At 42.8% G+C, this 15580-nt stretch overlaps 1 protein-coding gene across 2 annotated transcripts in view; it reads left to right on the top strand.

Annotated features, from left to right (window-relative positions):
- DLGAP4 (DLG associated protein 4) overlaps nucleotides 1-15580 on the top strand; it is a 174763-nt gene that overhangs the window by 22890 nt on the left and 136293 nt on the right. Inside the window, exons 4-5 of one of the 2 annotated variants that reach the window (XM_033963938.1) lie at nucleotides 1958-1965; nucleotides 4912-5113. In XM_033963938.1, coding sequence (XP_033819829.1) covers nucleotides 1958-1965; nucleotides 4912-5113 — 210 coding nt within the window. Of the gene's footprint in view, nucleotides 1-1957; nucleotides 1966-4901; nucleotides 5114-15580 lie in introns of both variants that reach the window. The other variant, XM_033963937.1, reaches the window with a different exon arrangement.

Raw genomic sequence — 15580 nt, 5'->3', positions numbered from 1 at the left:
GAGGAGGGAATCTTTGGCTGTTGCAACCGTCAACATTTAGTAGCAGAAATTGGGACAGCCATACTGATTTTTCAAAGAGCTATTGGGGTCCTTGGCAGAGGGCCATCCGGGAGGTGGCAGGGAGTGAACACAGATGAAGGCTTATGGCATCACAATCGCAATAGAGACCAGTTCTGATCGAACTGGAAGCCCAAATGAGAAGCATAAGGATGACAAAGTAATACTAAATGTGCCTCTCTAGCACCCTCTTACTATTCTGACCCTTTGGTAAATGGTACTGTGTAGTAACTTCAACAATAAAGAAATCCTTCAGTCTATTTATTTATTTATTCATTCAATTTTCTATACCGTTTTCCCAGGGGAGCTCAGACTGATTTACATGAGTTTTGCTCAGGTACTGAAGCATTTTTCCCTGTCTGTCCCAGTGGGCTCACAATGTACCTGGGTCAATGGGGGGATTAAGTGACTTGCCCGGGGTCACAAGGAGCAGCGTGGATTTGAACCTACAACCTCAGGGTGCTGAGGCTGTAGCTTTAACCACTGTAGAAATCGGGATGTAGTCAAAGTGAGCCAAGTCCAGGACAATCAAGCCATTGTGACATCACTGATGAGGTTGGCTCTTATTGGTGGAATGTGGCATTATGATGTCACAATAGCAGCTCTGGTCAGAGCCTATTTATTTATTCCGTTTTCTTTACCGTTCTCCCAGGGGAGCTCAGACTGGTTTACATGAATTTTGCTCAGGTACTGAAGCATTTTTCCCTGTCCTGGTGGGCTCACAATCTATCTATCGTACCTGGGGCAATGGGGGGATTAAGTGACTTGCCCAGGGTCACAAGGAGCAGCGTGGGTTTGAACCTACAACCTCAGGGTGCTGAGGCTGTAGCTTTAACCACTGCGCCACACTCTGTGATATAAGTGCTCAGTATAAGAACACCACATAATACCGGCAACATAAGCAGCATACTACACTTCAAAGCACCCACCCTGCCTCCTAAAGCTTAAACTTCTTATAGTTGTTGGTTTTTTATTCATTTTTAAACGTACAATAAGTGCATCAATATAATATAACAAATAGATCATAAATATATCACTTAATAGTCATCAAGAGTACACATAAAATGCTATTAACCCCCACCCTCCCCAACCCTTCCCATTATATAATCAAATACAATGTACAATATACATTAATAAAATAATAAAATTATCCCCCCCTCCCCCTGTAAATCAAGGGAAAAGAATCATTCAATCATTGCAATATTTTGTTAATGGCTCCCACACATCTTGAAATGTTCTAAAACACCCTCGCTATATTGCAATATATCTTTCCATTTTATATATATGACATAGGGAATTCCACCAAAAATTATAGTTTAGTCTACTCCAGTTTTTCCAATTGTACGTAATTTGTTGAATGGCAACCCCGGTCATTATAAGTAATAATTTGTTATTATTTGAAGAAATTTGACTTTTTGCTCTCATTGCCATCCCAAACAACACAGTATCGTATGACAATGCCACTGGATTGTCTAATAAACAATTAATTTGGTCCCAAATTGATTTCCAAAAGGTCATAATAAATGGACAATAGAACAATAAATGCTCTAAAGTCCCTGCTTCGAGATGACAATGCCAGCATCTATTAGACTTAGAGCTATCCAATTTTTGTAACCGAACAGGGGTCCATAACGCTCTATGTAACAGAAAAAAACATGTTTGTCTCATAGATGCCGACATTGTACATCTCAACCTCCAAGTCCAAATTTGTGTCCATTTAGATACAGAAATTTGATGTTTAATCTCTATGCCCCAAATGTCTCTCAGACCAGTGTTTGGTTTCTTTTTAATAAGTCCAGTTAATAATTTATACCATTGGGCAGCCTGATAGTTTTTATTTAATTGATAAGAAATTTGATTGCTTATCTTGAAATGATGAGCTTAGATGGTAAGGTAGGAGTTCACCAAGTTGTCAAGTAATTTTCGGATACTTTTCAGGTCGTAGTTCAGTTATCCAGTATAAAAAAGTAACACCCCATCCCAGTGGGTAAAACGTGTCCAACCAAAATTATAGTGTCCAAATTAGCTAGGAAGAAAATATGCGTTTTTAAAATCCATATATAAATCAGCAATTGATTCACACGAGAATCAATGGTGAAGTAACACCATAAAGAAACAAGAGATAGCGCCTTTCCAGAATCGGAAAGCAAAACACAACAGCGAAGGTGAGCTCTGGTGCTCTGTCTTTTTATTGTATAATCAAGACTCAACAACTTCGTGTTTGGGCCTAGAGGGCCTGCCTCAGGAGTCTGAATGTTGGCTGTAGAAATATCGAGAAGTTTCTCGGGAAAAACGTATGTAGCTTTATTCTGTTGGAGTCAATTTTGTTGAAGAAACGATGAATAGCTGGGTGAAACCGAGCAACGTTCTACTTTGAGAGCGCCGTTGATTAGCCGATGTACTCAACAGCGCGAAACACGCGTCCCTTGTAACGTTGTTTGCTGTCCGCTGTTCGCACAAAGTGAAAGTGAAACTCCACTATAACTAATGGCAGCTTCGGAGCAGCACTGCCGCTAGTGCTGTGGGATGCTCGGGGTCATTGGTGGATGCGTTTTTGTTTGGCGAAGACATTTTTCTTGTAGCAAAGGGAATGGTACAGTTGTACTGAAGAACAGACGCCGGGAAGCCTCTCAGCTGTCTTTAAGCAAACTTGTTTTTTTCAAACCCCCCTCCCCCCCCCCCAGCCACAAGCAGAAATTGCATAGGCATTTTCAGCCAATCAAGTATACGCTACTTGCCCCCCTCTTGTACTAAGGTGCATTAACCGATTAGCACACGCTAAACGCTAACGCATCCATAGACTAACATGCTAAGTCGATTAGCGGGCCTTAGTTTTCAAAGAGATACAGCCTGGGTAGCTGCTCTTTGAAAATCTGTTCAATCCAAAATAGGTAGAAACCAGCGCAGTGACCTTTTGTTGTGCAGGGCAGATACGGAAATGTGTTGACAGAGGTACATTTTCTTCTGATTGTAGACTTTCTGAAGATCTAATCATTGATGTTTGTCTTTTAATTCGTTTTAAATGTATGTATGTAATATTTTGTAGGTTTAAGACGACCTAGAAACGTTTTTAATAAATCAACTTTAACTGCAAGCATATGCTGCTAAATTCTTCACTAAATGATACCTATCTTCTTTTTCTTTTTTTTTTTGAATAATTAGTTTTTCACCAGTTTGTACACCTCGCTGTGTTGGTGGTTGTACTATCAATGGAGTGAAGCTTTTTGTTTTTTGATTTTGTTTTCAACGATTGGTCTATCTGCTTTCAATGGTTGTTTTACATACTCTATGGGTTTAAGTTTTTTTACTTATACTCCATTGGTTCTTAATATATAATATATATGATGGCTTTTGACTTGTGTATATGCATATTTTATCTTCTATCTTTATGCTTTCTTGGTATTTTTTAAGTGTTTTGTACTATATCATTTTATGTTTTACATGCTTTGTTTATTTTATATTTATACAATGTTTTTTATGCTATATGTTTCGTATAGAGTCCCCTGAAGAAGGTGTCATCCATACACCAAAACTGGGATCCTTGTTGGGACCATTGTTTGTAATAAAGATTGATCATTGGTTGAAAATTCACCTCCCTTGCCTTGTCTGAATGCCAGGGCGAAGTGTCCTTCTGTTTGCCATACTTTCCACCAGCCAGAATCCACTACTCGTGGCTCCAGTATGTTGCCATGGATATAAGTAAGAAAACAGACTTAGGACACTTTTGAAAGAGAAGTGCAAGCCGATAAGGGAAAAAGAAAGTGTTTCCATTTCCACATAAATATCTATATAAATTTTTTTTTTTTTTTTTTTAATTTTATAAATCTTTATTCATTTTCTTATGTTACAACAAGTGTTTCAAATAAATTCATTATAAACTTGAATAATCACACTTGATTAACTTACAGATTAATATCAAATTTAAAATTTCTTTAGAAAATCAATATTTTATAAAGTTATAATATTATGTAAGAAATCTAAATTAATATAATTATTATTGAATATAATAATCTCCCCTCCCTCTCTCCCTCCCTGTCAATATTGAATGAGAAATCTTTATTCATTTTCATATGTTACATTAACAATATAAATTCATACTAATATTTCAGAAAACTAAATTTATATAATTCTTAGTTAATATAATAATATCCCATCCCCTCCCCCCTCCCTTCTATTCAGTAATACATGAATAAAATTTTTAAATGTTATTTTATCCATATTTCATATTATAAATCTAGTATTAATATATTATATAATATTTAGAGATATGATCTCTTTTTCTTCTAATCAAATTCTATACATGGGAAAATTAATCATTCTTTACAATATTCAGTTAATGGTCTCCATATTTTTTGAAATTTAATAAATAGGGTAATAATAAATTTTGAAATGTTTTATAAAATTCCACTGTATATCCATCACCACCTGGAGCGGATCCAACTCTAAGGGATTTCAAAGCTGTTTCTAATTCTTTTAATGATATTGGTTCTTCCATACTTTGTTTTATATGTTCAGGAACTTTTGGACCCTCTAACATTTTCAGAAATTCTAAACCATCTTTTTCTTTATTTAAATAAGTCTCGGAAGTATAAAGAGATTTATAAAATTTTAGAAATTGTTTTAAGATAGGTTCAATTTGTGTTAATGTGTCACCTTTTTCATCTTTTATAGCAATTATTTTTGATTTCTTTTTTTTCGCTTTGAGATAATTTGCCAATATTCTTCCCGACTTATTAAAGAAATCATCTGCATGTACTTTAAAAAAAAAAAAAACTTCTTTGTCTGCTTCTGAAAGTGTTTGCATCCCTTCTCTGGGAAGACTGAAGGTCTCGTGCTTCCTACAGGTGCCGGCAGGAGACTGGAACAACACCCTCATCAAGGATAACGAAATCCCCTGTCGACGCATGCGCAGCGGGAGCTACATCAAAGCCATGGGAGATGACGAGAGTGAGGACTCTGAGGGCAGCCCCAAGCCATCCCCCAAGACAGCGGCTCGCAGACAGAGTTACCTCAAGGCCACCCAGCAGTCCTTGGGCGAACAGAGCTCCATAGACAGGTAACTCATATGAGCTAGCTTCACCTTGGGAGGAACTGAAATCCTAATAAGACATGGTATGGAGCAGGATTTTTCAAACCCAGGAGGCAGACCTTCTGGGTTTCATGGCCAATACATTATCTCACTCAGGGACTAGACATGAGGGTCAAATCTTATGAGATGGTTCCACTTATGAAAAGGAACCCAATTTTATGCCACTGCATTCTAAGTTTTGAATTATGTCTTGCTTTTTATTCATAGGGAATCCCAACTTACTTTGCAATTTAGAGGGCAATTTTGTATGAATCACCCCTTTGTGATTATCTTGTGTTAGACCCTCTTATACTGAAAAGAGATGTCTTCTAACATTTGAAGAGGTTACTCTGATCAGTACAAAAGGACTTCACATAAACAGCCAACCATGACCGGTAACACACATTTCATTAATACCTTTTCCACAGCCCTCCTACCCTGTAAAATAGACACCTGGCTCATGGCCCTCTCGTAAATGTTGGCGGACAAAGACCTATATGGTCCAACCAGTCTGCTTTCTATGCCATGTTTAAAGCATGAAAGCCATTTTTGAATTCCCGTTTTTGAATTCCATCACTGGTTTTCTGTCGTCAATGGGGAGGGCTATAACCCTACAATCTTAATTCATGTCCTCTCGTACCACTTCCTTGTCTCTGAAAAAGATTTATTTGTCTATTACTACACTGTCACGTGTTCAAACATCCTTTCTTATAGGGTCTTCAAGTCTCCCTTCATATGTCTTTTTGGCTCAAACCCCGCACCTGTTTTTTGTTACCTTCCTGCCAAACTCGGGGAATGTAGAGAACTCCATGTTTCCAAGTCTCTTCTGTTCTATGGAATGATTTTCCCCCTTATTAATTTTCACACCTTTCGCAAACAGTTTAGAAACAAGCTATAAAGTTGTCATCTGGAGGCTTCTACCACAAATTTCATATCCACAGATCGAAACCACCTGTTTCCAAATACCTGAGATGCAGCGCCACCTTTTGGCCACTCATCTTGTCGAACAATGTCTTTAAATATTTTGGGTTTTTTTTTATTCTAACACCTGTTTCAAATAATTCTACTATTTCATCCCTAGAATGGACCCGGGCTGGTGTGCAGTAAAAAGCAGACATCCTCTGCTGAGCCATATCCCACATTTTATCTAAAGATCCATTATCTTGAAACTCTATTATCCTGGGGGTGAAAAATTGTCCCCTCCCCATCCCTCTTTAACGTTCCCAGCGTGAGCTGCAACCCCAATCTGCGCCAGCTCTTCCTCTGACATCACATGCTAAGCACAGGTCCAGGAAGTGACATCAGAGAAAGAGCCGACGCTGGTGTGAGCAGCAGGTTGGGGTTGCTGCTCGTGCCAGGAATGTTAATGAGGTACGGCAGAAAGGAAAAGGTTGTGCGTGCATGTGGTAGGGGGGGAGGCGGGGAGACAGAGAGGATGAGTGCTGGCTCATGGGGTGGACCTGAGAACCTAGTTTTAAAAAAGTTTTGAGCAAGTTCTTAGAACAAAAGTCCAGACAAGGGGGGAAGCCACTGCTTGCCCTGGATCGGTAGCATGGAATGTTGATACTCTTTGGGGATTCCGCATGGAATCTTGCTACTCTTTGGGGATTCCGCATGGAATCTTGCTACTCTTTGGGGATTCCGCATGGAATCTTGGTACTCTTTGGGGATTCGGCATGGAATCTTGCTACTCTTTGGGAATTCCGCATGGAATCTTGCTACTCTTTGGGGATTCCACATGGAATCTTGCTACTCCTTGGGGATTCTGCATGGAATCTTGCTACTCTTTGGGGTTATAACCACTCTTTGATTATAACCACAGAAAGGCAGTGTATCAAATCCCATCCTCATCCCCTTCCCTTCCCTTTATCTCTTTGGGATTCCGCATGGAATCTTGGTACTCCTTGGGGATTCTGCATGGAATCTTGCTACTCCTTGGGGATTCCGCATGGAATCTTGCTACTCTTTGGGGATTCCGCATGGAATCTTGGTACTCCTTGGGGATTCGGCATAGAATCTTGCTACTCTTTGGGATTCTACATGGAATGCTGTTGCTTTTTGGGGATTCCACATGGAATCTTGCTACTCTTTGGGATTCCACATGGAATACTGTTACTATTTGGGTTTTTGCCAGGTATTTGTGACTTGGATTGACCTCTGTGAAGATGAGATACTGGGCTAGATGGACCATTGGTCTGACCAGTAAGGCTAGTCTTATGTAACCTGTGGAAATGGGTTTGATGCCCATTGCAGCTCCTGGTGACTCTGAGCAAATCATTTAATCTTCCACAGCTCAAAGTACAAGATAAGTATATAATATGTAAACCTCTTTGATTATAACCACAGAAAGGCAGTGTATCAAATCCCATCCTCATCCCCTTCCCTTCCCTTTATCTTTCCTGAAGCAATCATGGTCAAAATTCAGTTATCCTTGAGCCATGGCTATGTATCCAGGAGGATTCTGTCTCCCGTTTCCTTCTCCTTGCCTAGCCTCGGGGCACTGAGCATTAATGGGATACTGTTAAGCTGTTTCTTTCCATTTTAATCAGTCCACAGTATCAATAGCACAGCACGGACCTGGACTCTTCTGTGAATATTGAATTGCTCAACTGGTTAAAGACTTCAAGTCTTTACTTATAGCCTCATCCGAGCTGTGAACTGAGACTCTATAAACTCCTTATATCTTATTGCTTAATTCTAATCATGCCAGGGGCCAATTAACAGCACAATGTAGCCATGGTAATAATCTACAGATATTTAATGACTTCACAGGGGTTCTTGGTGCCATCCTTATAATGTTAAAAATGCAGGTAGGGGGCAGATGCGGCTCTTGACAGAGAGCGGGCGGTGGTACTAGAGGACAGGTACCAATACACCAGAAATACAAATCTTCATTCAGCCTTGTAAATAAATGTTCACTTCAGTCATTAGAAGGCAGCCAGCCATTATGGGAGCTCTGTCTTTGTTGCCTGCTACATCAGGGTTTCTGTGGACTGCTGTGGGTCGGCATCAGAAATATGTGAAGGTCCAGAAATACAGCTTCGGTTCTGCCTTGCCTCACTTAAAGCCAGATTCTCTAATATCACCGGTAAAATCTGATGGGTCGCTGTAGTGGCCGTAAATCTAACGATTCAGAAGAGATGAGCGATTCTCAAAGAACCTTGCATGCAAATGAGGCTCGCAGAGGGTTGCCTAATTTCCATGAGATGAGTCGCTGGTAATAGCGATCGGCCTATACGAAGAATAGTCCACGGAAAGAGGCATAAATGTGCACATTTGCCGAGAAAAGCTATGCCACAGGTGTGCCGTATTGTAGCGCAATAAGGGCGCATGTCACTTGCAGCTGTAGCCATAGGCAGCGGAACGCTGATTTGTTCGGGGGGGAGGGGCCTGGAGCTCTGCCCTGGCTCATGACCTCCAAACAGCTGCCGAGGCACCTCCTCCTGGCGCTTTAGTTTTAAATCTTCAGCAGCTGCCATGCAGCGTCCACAAGTAGGCGAGCCCATGCACATCCCGGACACCTTCGAGCGACAGTTTCATTGCCGACTGTGAACGCAACGTACGGGTCGGAACGTAATTTTGAAGAGAAATTATCCCCCTCTTTTACAAAGGTGCGCTAAGCTTTTGAGGTGCATGTTATCCTATGGATGTGTTAGTGCAGGCGTTGATTTAGCGCACGATAAATCCGCAGTAAAACGCATAGCACGCCTTTGTAAAAGAGGGCTTGTACAGAGGGGCTTACTAGCAATGAACTCACAGTCAAACTGTCCATGGACTTTCATGATGATCCAGGCAACGGTCAATACATCTCGTTATTGTATGGCAAGGGAAAAAAAAAATGTTTCTGCCCAACACCGAGTACATTGGTCATTTCCCAACTGCTGATGCCCACCATAAGACCTTTCTTGTGTAAGGAACTCAGGCCTCAAAGCCACCGATAGCATCTCTCTTTCTAAAAACCTGTCCTTTTTTCTTTTGACTTAAGTATTTGTCGCAGCCATAACTAATTCTATTGGTAATGAACTATTACTGCTATGTATCATATGTGTAGGGCTGTCAGACAACATACATAAGGCAAGTGGGGTGAAGGTCTGCAAGTCTTCAATCTCATTTTCACAGGGAAATTACCCAAAGGTCAATTAGGCACTAAGGGTTAGGTTCACGAACCTGCCCGATCCGCGGCAGGCCGACAAATTCACGAAGGGCCAGCATGCAAATGGGGGCGATCGGAGGAACGCCCCCCACCGACCGCACGGATTACTGAAGAGCGATCCTTGAGCATGCGAAGACCACAATATCTGCCCAATTAAAAAAAATGTTTAAAAACATGGTAGAAGCCCTGACAGCAGGGACAGGAGGCTGTTTCTCCTGTCACTACTGTCAGGGCTTTAGCGATCTGTGCAGTTGGCTGGGGGCGTGCTAACGATCGTCTCCATTTGCATGCAGGTGTTAAGTGAATTTGTCGGCCTGCATGCAAACGGAAACGGATCGCACACGGATCGGAGGGCTAGTGAATCTAACCCTTTTTAAGGTAATATATAGAAACAAAAGGAATAAAGGTGATACCTTTTTATTGGATTAACTTAGTGCATTGATTAGCTTTTGAAGGTAATCCTTCTTTTCCAGATCAGAAATCAGCAAATACCAGTATATAAGTGAAACATAAAAGCATTCCAATGACAGTGGAGGTGGAGGGAGGGGTGGCCAAGGTGAGAAACAGAGAAGGCTGGGTGGGTGAGAGACAGAGAGACTTAGGTGATATGAAGGTGACAAAGCAGCAAAATTTCATGGTTTGTAATGTGATAGAAAACCATGAAATTGAGCACATCCTGGATTTCTTACATAAGAACATAAGAAATGGCTTCGCCGGATCAGACTTTAGGTCCATCCAGTCCGGCGACCCGCACCCGCGGAGGCCAAGCCAGGTGTTCCCTGCTGAGAAACCTTGTTTACTCGTATCCCCCAATGTGATTTGCAAGAAGGTGTGCATCCAACTTGCTCTTGAATCCCAGAATGCTGGTCTCCATCACGACCTCCTCAGGGAGAGCGTTCCAAGCGTCCACCACTCGTTGTGCGAAACAGAATTTCCTAATATTTGTCCTGGGCCTAGTGCCCCTCAGTTTCAGTCCATGACCTCTTGTCCGAGTCACATTTGACAATGTGAATAACGATGTTTCTTGCTCTATTTTGTCAAATCCTTTTAGTATTTTAAAAGTCTCTATCATGTCTCCTCGCAGTCTTCTCTTCTCGAGGGTGAACAATCCCAGTTTTCCGAGGCGTTCTTTGTAGCTCAAATTCTCGATACCTTTAACTAGCTTTGTGGCTCACCTGATCTCTACATTCGACATACAAATGGGGCGTCACATCTCATTGTAGACTCCTCTCTCGGTCCTTTCTGTGTAAATAACAAGGTGAGAAGAACTCTGTGAGTTACAGTATGAAGAGAAGCATGGTTGCTAAAGGCCTAGATTCACTAACCTGCCTGATCCTGTCCGATCCGTGGCTGATCCCAGGCAGGCCAACTGATTCACAAATGGGGGCGATGCAAATGAGGGCGATCGGAGGCACCTACCCCACCGATCGCTGGAGAGCGATCCTTGAGCATGCGCAGACCATCTTCTTTGCCTGTAGATGGTCTGCGCATGCTCACCGCGAAGGAAGAGCTGGAAACTTTTGCGAGCCCGTGGTTGAAAGCGCGGCTGCACCATGGGTTAAAATCACGAAATTGGGGCAGAGAGCAGGAGAATGGGGACAGAGAACAGGGTTTTTTCACAAGCGACTGGTCCTCAGCAGTCGCTTGTCTTTTGATTGGGCAGCCCAGTAGGTGTTCCGAAAATTGTTTTGTGAATCATGTCCTTCCTACTTTGCATGCTGTTCCCCGTCATTTGCATGTGCGGATCGGATCGGAAGATGATCGGCACAGAGGTTAGTGAATCGGGTCAGTACACACGATAGGTGGGCTTAGTGAATCTAGCCCAAAGTTTGTGGAGTTTGTAAGGAGCATAGCATTCACTTGGATCTGTGGCCACCCTACATAATCATCCCACTCCAGCAGTCCAGCTCTGTAGAGAACACAGGCGCCATAAAGAGAACCCTATCAGTTGCATTATGGGTCCTGAAACACTGATTTGAGTGGGTTGAATCAGGGACTACAAATCCCACACTGCTTTAGGGTATAAATGCAAAACCCACACTGGCAAAAAAGTCTCCCCCACTGGAACTGGGTAATTTGGCAGCTCTGCCCACAGAGAGTTTGATTTTCAGGATATGCTAAATAAATAGACATGGGATAAATTTTCATAGAATGGAGAAAGTGTACAGAGATCTCTCACATACACGTTCATTATGGCAGTGGTTCCCAACCCTGTCTTGGGGGACCACCAGCCATTCGGGTTTTCAAGATATCCCTAATGAATATGCATGAGAGAGATTTGCATATAATGGAAGTGACAGGGATGCGAATCTCTCTCATGCATATTCATTAGGGATATCTTGAAAACTCGACTGGCTGGTGGTCCCCCAGAACAGGGTTGGGAACCAGTGCATTATGGTATCCTGAAAACTTGACCAGCTGGGTGTGTTCGGAGGATTTGGTTGAGACAGAGCTAGGAACACCATCATCAGTGCGTAGCGAGGGTAGGAAGTGCCCCCCCCCTTTCGCTCCTTTCACGCAACCCCCTGGTGCTCTACTTTCCGCCCTCGCCCCCCGCTCCTTTTGCATCAACTTCCCATGCACTCCTCTCGCACCAAGCCCCCTCACCCTCTCTGTCCCCCACTCTCCTGCACCCCATGCCACACTCACTCCCTCTCTTCCCATCCCCATTCCTCTTCAAATCTTCACCACTGCAAGCAGCTTCTCTGGCCTGCTGCTCTCACAAGCTTTCCCTCTGATATCACTTCCTGGTACCGCAACCCGGAAGCGATTTCAGAGGGAGCCAGGCCAGCACGAGAAGCAGGCAAGAGTAGTTGCAAAGATTTTAAAGAGGTACCGGGAGGCTGAGGAAGGGAGGGCACGAGCATGGCATTGGGGGGTGGCAGCGAGGTGACAGCGCCCTACCAAGACAACGCCCAGGGTGGTCTGCCCCCCTCCCCCCTTACTACGCCACCGACTGTCATAATTCCTAGAGATGGGGAAACGGTAGAACTTGAGGACACAAATTGAGATTGCTGGATGATAGATTTAGGAGTAACACTGAGAAATACTTGTTAAGATGAGTGTGGTGAATTGCCTAAAGTAGCCTCCTGATGGAGATGGGGGGACAAAAACTATTCAAAAATGTGTAGAAGAGGATAGGATCAAAGCAAAATGTAAATGACCTTCATACATTAATCAGAGCATGAAGGGTTATAACCTGCACATAGAGGCAGGCAAGTAGGACTCTGGCCAGATTGGACGGGCCATACAGGTTTCGTCTGCCATCATTTACTATGCAGTGCCATCTTGTGGACAGTCTAGTTTATCACACCTATGCATTCCTCTAGGTTTGTAGCCTTTTCAGATGCATCCATATTTTTGACATTTGGCTGTGGGTTTTGCTGCTGAGTTGAAGGCATGGCTCCTGGAGAGCTAACAAGGACAGCTCTGCTGACTGCGGCAATGTCGGTGTTTTATGTCTCTAATTTGCCACCAGCTTCTTAAAAATCGTCACGCTGCCCCTCGTTCTATAATCTTCTGCACACATTTTCACACTTAGGACCTGATATCTATATGGTGTGACCACGGTTGCGCGCGCAAATCTGTATGCAGTGCCGATTTGCATGCACAACTTCTTTGTTTAACAATCTGCACCTGTAATTAGCAATTAACAAGTAATAGGAGGAAGGAGTAGCCTAGTGGTTAAAGCTACAGCCTCAGCAAGGGTCACCAAGATGTCTGGATATCCCCGGACGGCTTTTCAAAACCTGGCACTTTGCCCGAGTTTTGAAAAGCTTTCCTTCATGCAGGAGGGCATCTGTGCATGCGCGGATGTGCTGTCCAAGGAGAACAGGCAGCAGGAGGCGGGGCTTGGGGTGGGATCGAGGGCGTGATGGGGCAGGGATGGGTGGGACTGGGCGGGTCTGGGGTCTAGGGGTGCGGATTTTCCAGACAGAACATCTGGTAACCCTGGCCACAGCACCCTGAGGTTGTGGGTTCAAATAGAAAAAAAAAGAAGTCAAATGAAAACACGACAATAAAAAAAAAGGGAGGAACTACAATTTATAAAAGTAAAGAAAGATGGAAAGGGGGTAATGTGAGCATCAGAAGACACCATTGTAGTGACTTACGGTAAGAACATAAGAATAGCCTCACTGGGTCAGACCAATGGTCCATCAAGCCCAGTAGCCCATTCCCACGGTGGCCAATCCAGGTCCCTAGCACCTGGCCAAAACCCATGCTACCGATCCAGGGCAAGCAGTGGCTTCCCCCATGTCTTTCTCAATAACAGACTATGGACTTTTCCTCCAGGAACTTGTCCAAACCTTTCTTAAAACCTGCTACACTATCCACTCTTACCACATCCTCTGGCTTAACTATTCTCTGAGTGAAAAAAATATTTCCTCCGACTGGTTTTAAAAGTATTTCCCTGTAACTTCATCGAGTGTCCCCTAGTCTTTGTCATTTTTGACGGAGTGAAAAATCGATCCACTTGTACCCGTTCTACTCCACTCAGGATTTTGTAGGCTTCCATCCTATCTCCCCTCAGCCGTCTCTTTTCCAAGCCGAGGAGCCCTAACCGTTTTAGTCTTTCCTCATACGAGAGGAGCTCCATCCCCTTTACCGTCTTGGTCGCTCTTCTTTGAACCTTTTCCAATGCCACCATATGGTGTTTAATCTGTACCATCAACAGCAGAGAGAAAACCTATGCATGTCACAATAGCGTTCTCTGACATCACTGAGGCAGAAAGTCTGCTGTCTGCACTTTCAGGAAGTAGATTCTGGCACCAGAGCCGCTGCTTCCTCAGTCAATCAGCAGCACAGACCCATAAGGACAAAAGTGTACACATGTCAGCCTTACCACTATCCAAAGCATAAATTTCAATGAGTCCTTAGTTTATGGGTCATCCTTGTTTCCTAATGTACTACACATCTCTCCTTTTTTCACACTCTCTGGAATTAGGTACGTACACTGTATATTAACTCCTGCTTCCCCCTCTCCTGCCTGCACTGTTTTTTAATTGCTCAGGCTCTAGTCGGGTTTGTATTTACTCATATGATATGTGCCCCAGGGGTCTGAGGACGGTCCGTGCAGTGGTGCCCAAATTTCTTTAGCGTCAGAATCATGAGGGCAGCTAAGGAGAGAGAGAATTTTCAGAAACCATAAATCCTAATAAGAGCTTTATTTTTCTATACCGCACTACCATAACAAGTTCTAAGCGGTTCACAATGAAAGACAACTGCCAAGAATACAAAAGTAGTTATGAAAAACAGAAGAAAGGATATGAAGTGACACATTTATCAAAAAGACAAGGTCTTTAACAATTTCTAAAAGATTGATAGGAAGAGGACTTTAAGATTATTCCACTTAACTATGTATTCATTTTGCCAGCTTGGAATGACAATGTCCTATCTATAAAAAGTTTTAATGAATGTTTTTATAATTATTTAACTGATTTTTTTTTTTCCAGCTTTGCTATTTCAGTTCCAGGTCCTAGATGCTTTTCTCCTCTTTGCAGGTGATAATTAGTGGCATTTTCGTAATCGCCAGGATTTCCAAGTGCTGATTTTTGAAAGTGTTTTTCTGGACGTCTTGTGAAGCTTCCTAGCTACTGTGTATCTACAACTAAAGGCGGGGGTGTTGGAGTGGTATTCTGGGCTGCCTTTGGGCATACGTAGACTTGGATGTCTTGTGGTAATAACTGAACCTTTCCCAAGACGTCCTGGATGGAACTTAGCCATTTTGAGCTAGATCTAAGGGATTAAATGGTCATTAACCTCTTCCCACCCCAAAAAAATCTGAATGAATGGGAAATCCAAGTAGAGCATCAAACAGGTGTCTTAAGTAGCCTGGTCAGTGGACTAGTGAACAATAGAGAGGAGGACCCAAGCCCATAAACCACTCTAACCAGTACATTTATGGTGGAAAGTGTAAGCCCACCAAAACCCACCAAAATCCTACTATACTGCCATATAGGTGCTACCTGCAGGCATAAGGGCTATTGGGGTAGTAGATAGGTGGGTATAGTAGGTTTGGGTTGAGCTTTTGAGGGTTCACCATACATTAGAATGGGGTTAAAGTGAGATGTACAGTACTTCTGGCACCTTTTATGTAAAGTTCACAGCAGTGCCCTCTATTGGCATGTCTGTGTAGCCAGTCCATTACAATGCTGACCCCTCCCAAGTCCAAATGGTCTGGATTTGGACATTTTGAACTTGGACTTTTTGTGGTCGAAAGTGGCAAAGTTAAACGTCCTAAGGTTGGACAGTCAAGACGTCTAAGTAGGTGGTTTTCATTTTTAAAACAATTTTGGATTTCT

This window comes from Geotrypetes seraphini, chromosome 11 (assembly GCF_902459505.1).
Source record: "Geotrypetes seraphini chromosome 11, aGeoSer1.1, whole genome shotgun sequence".
Taxonomy (NCBI): domain Eukaryota; kingdom Metazoa; phylum Chordata; class Amphibia; order Gymnophiona; family Dermophiidae; genus Geotrypetes; species Geotrypetes seraphini.
This window is presented reverse-complemented; position numbering and strand designations above follow the sequence as displayed.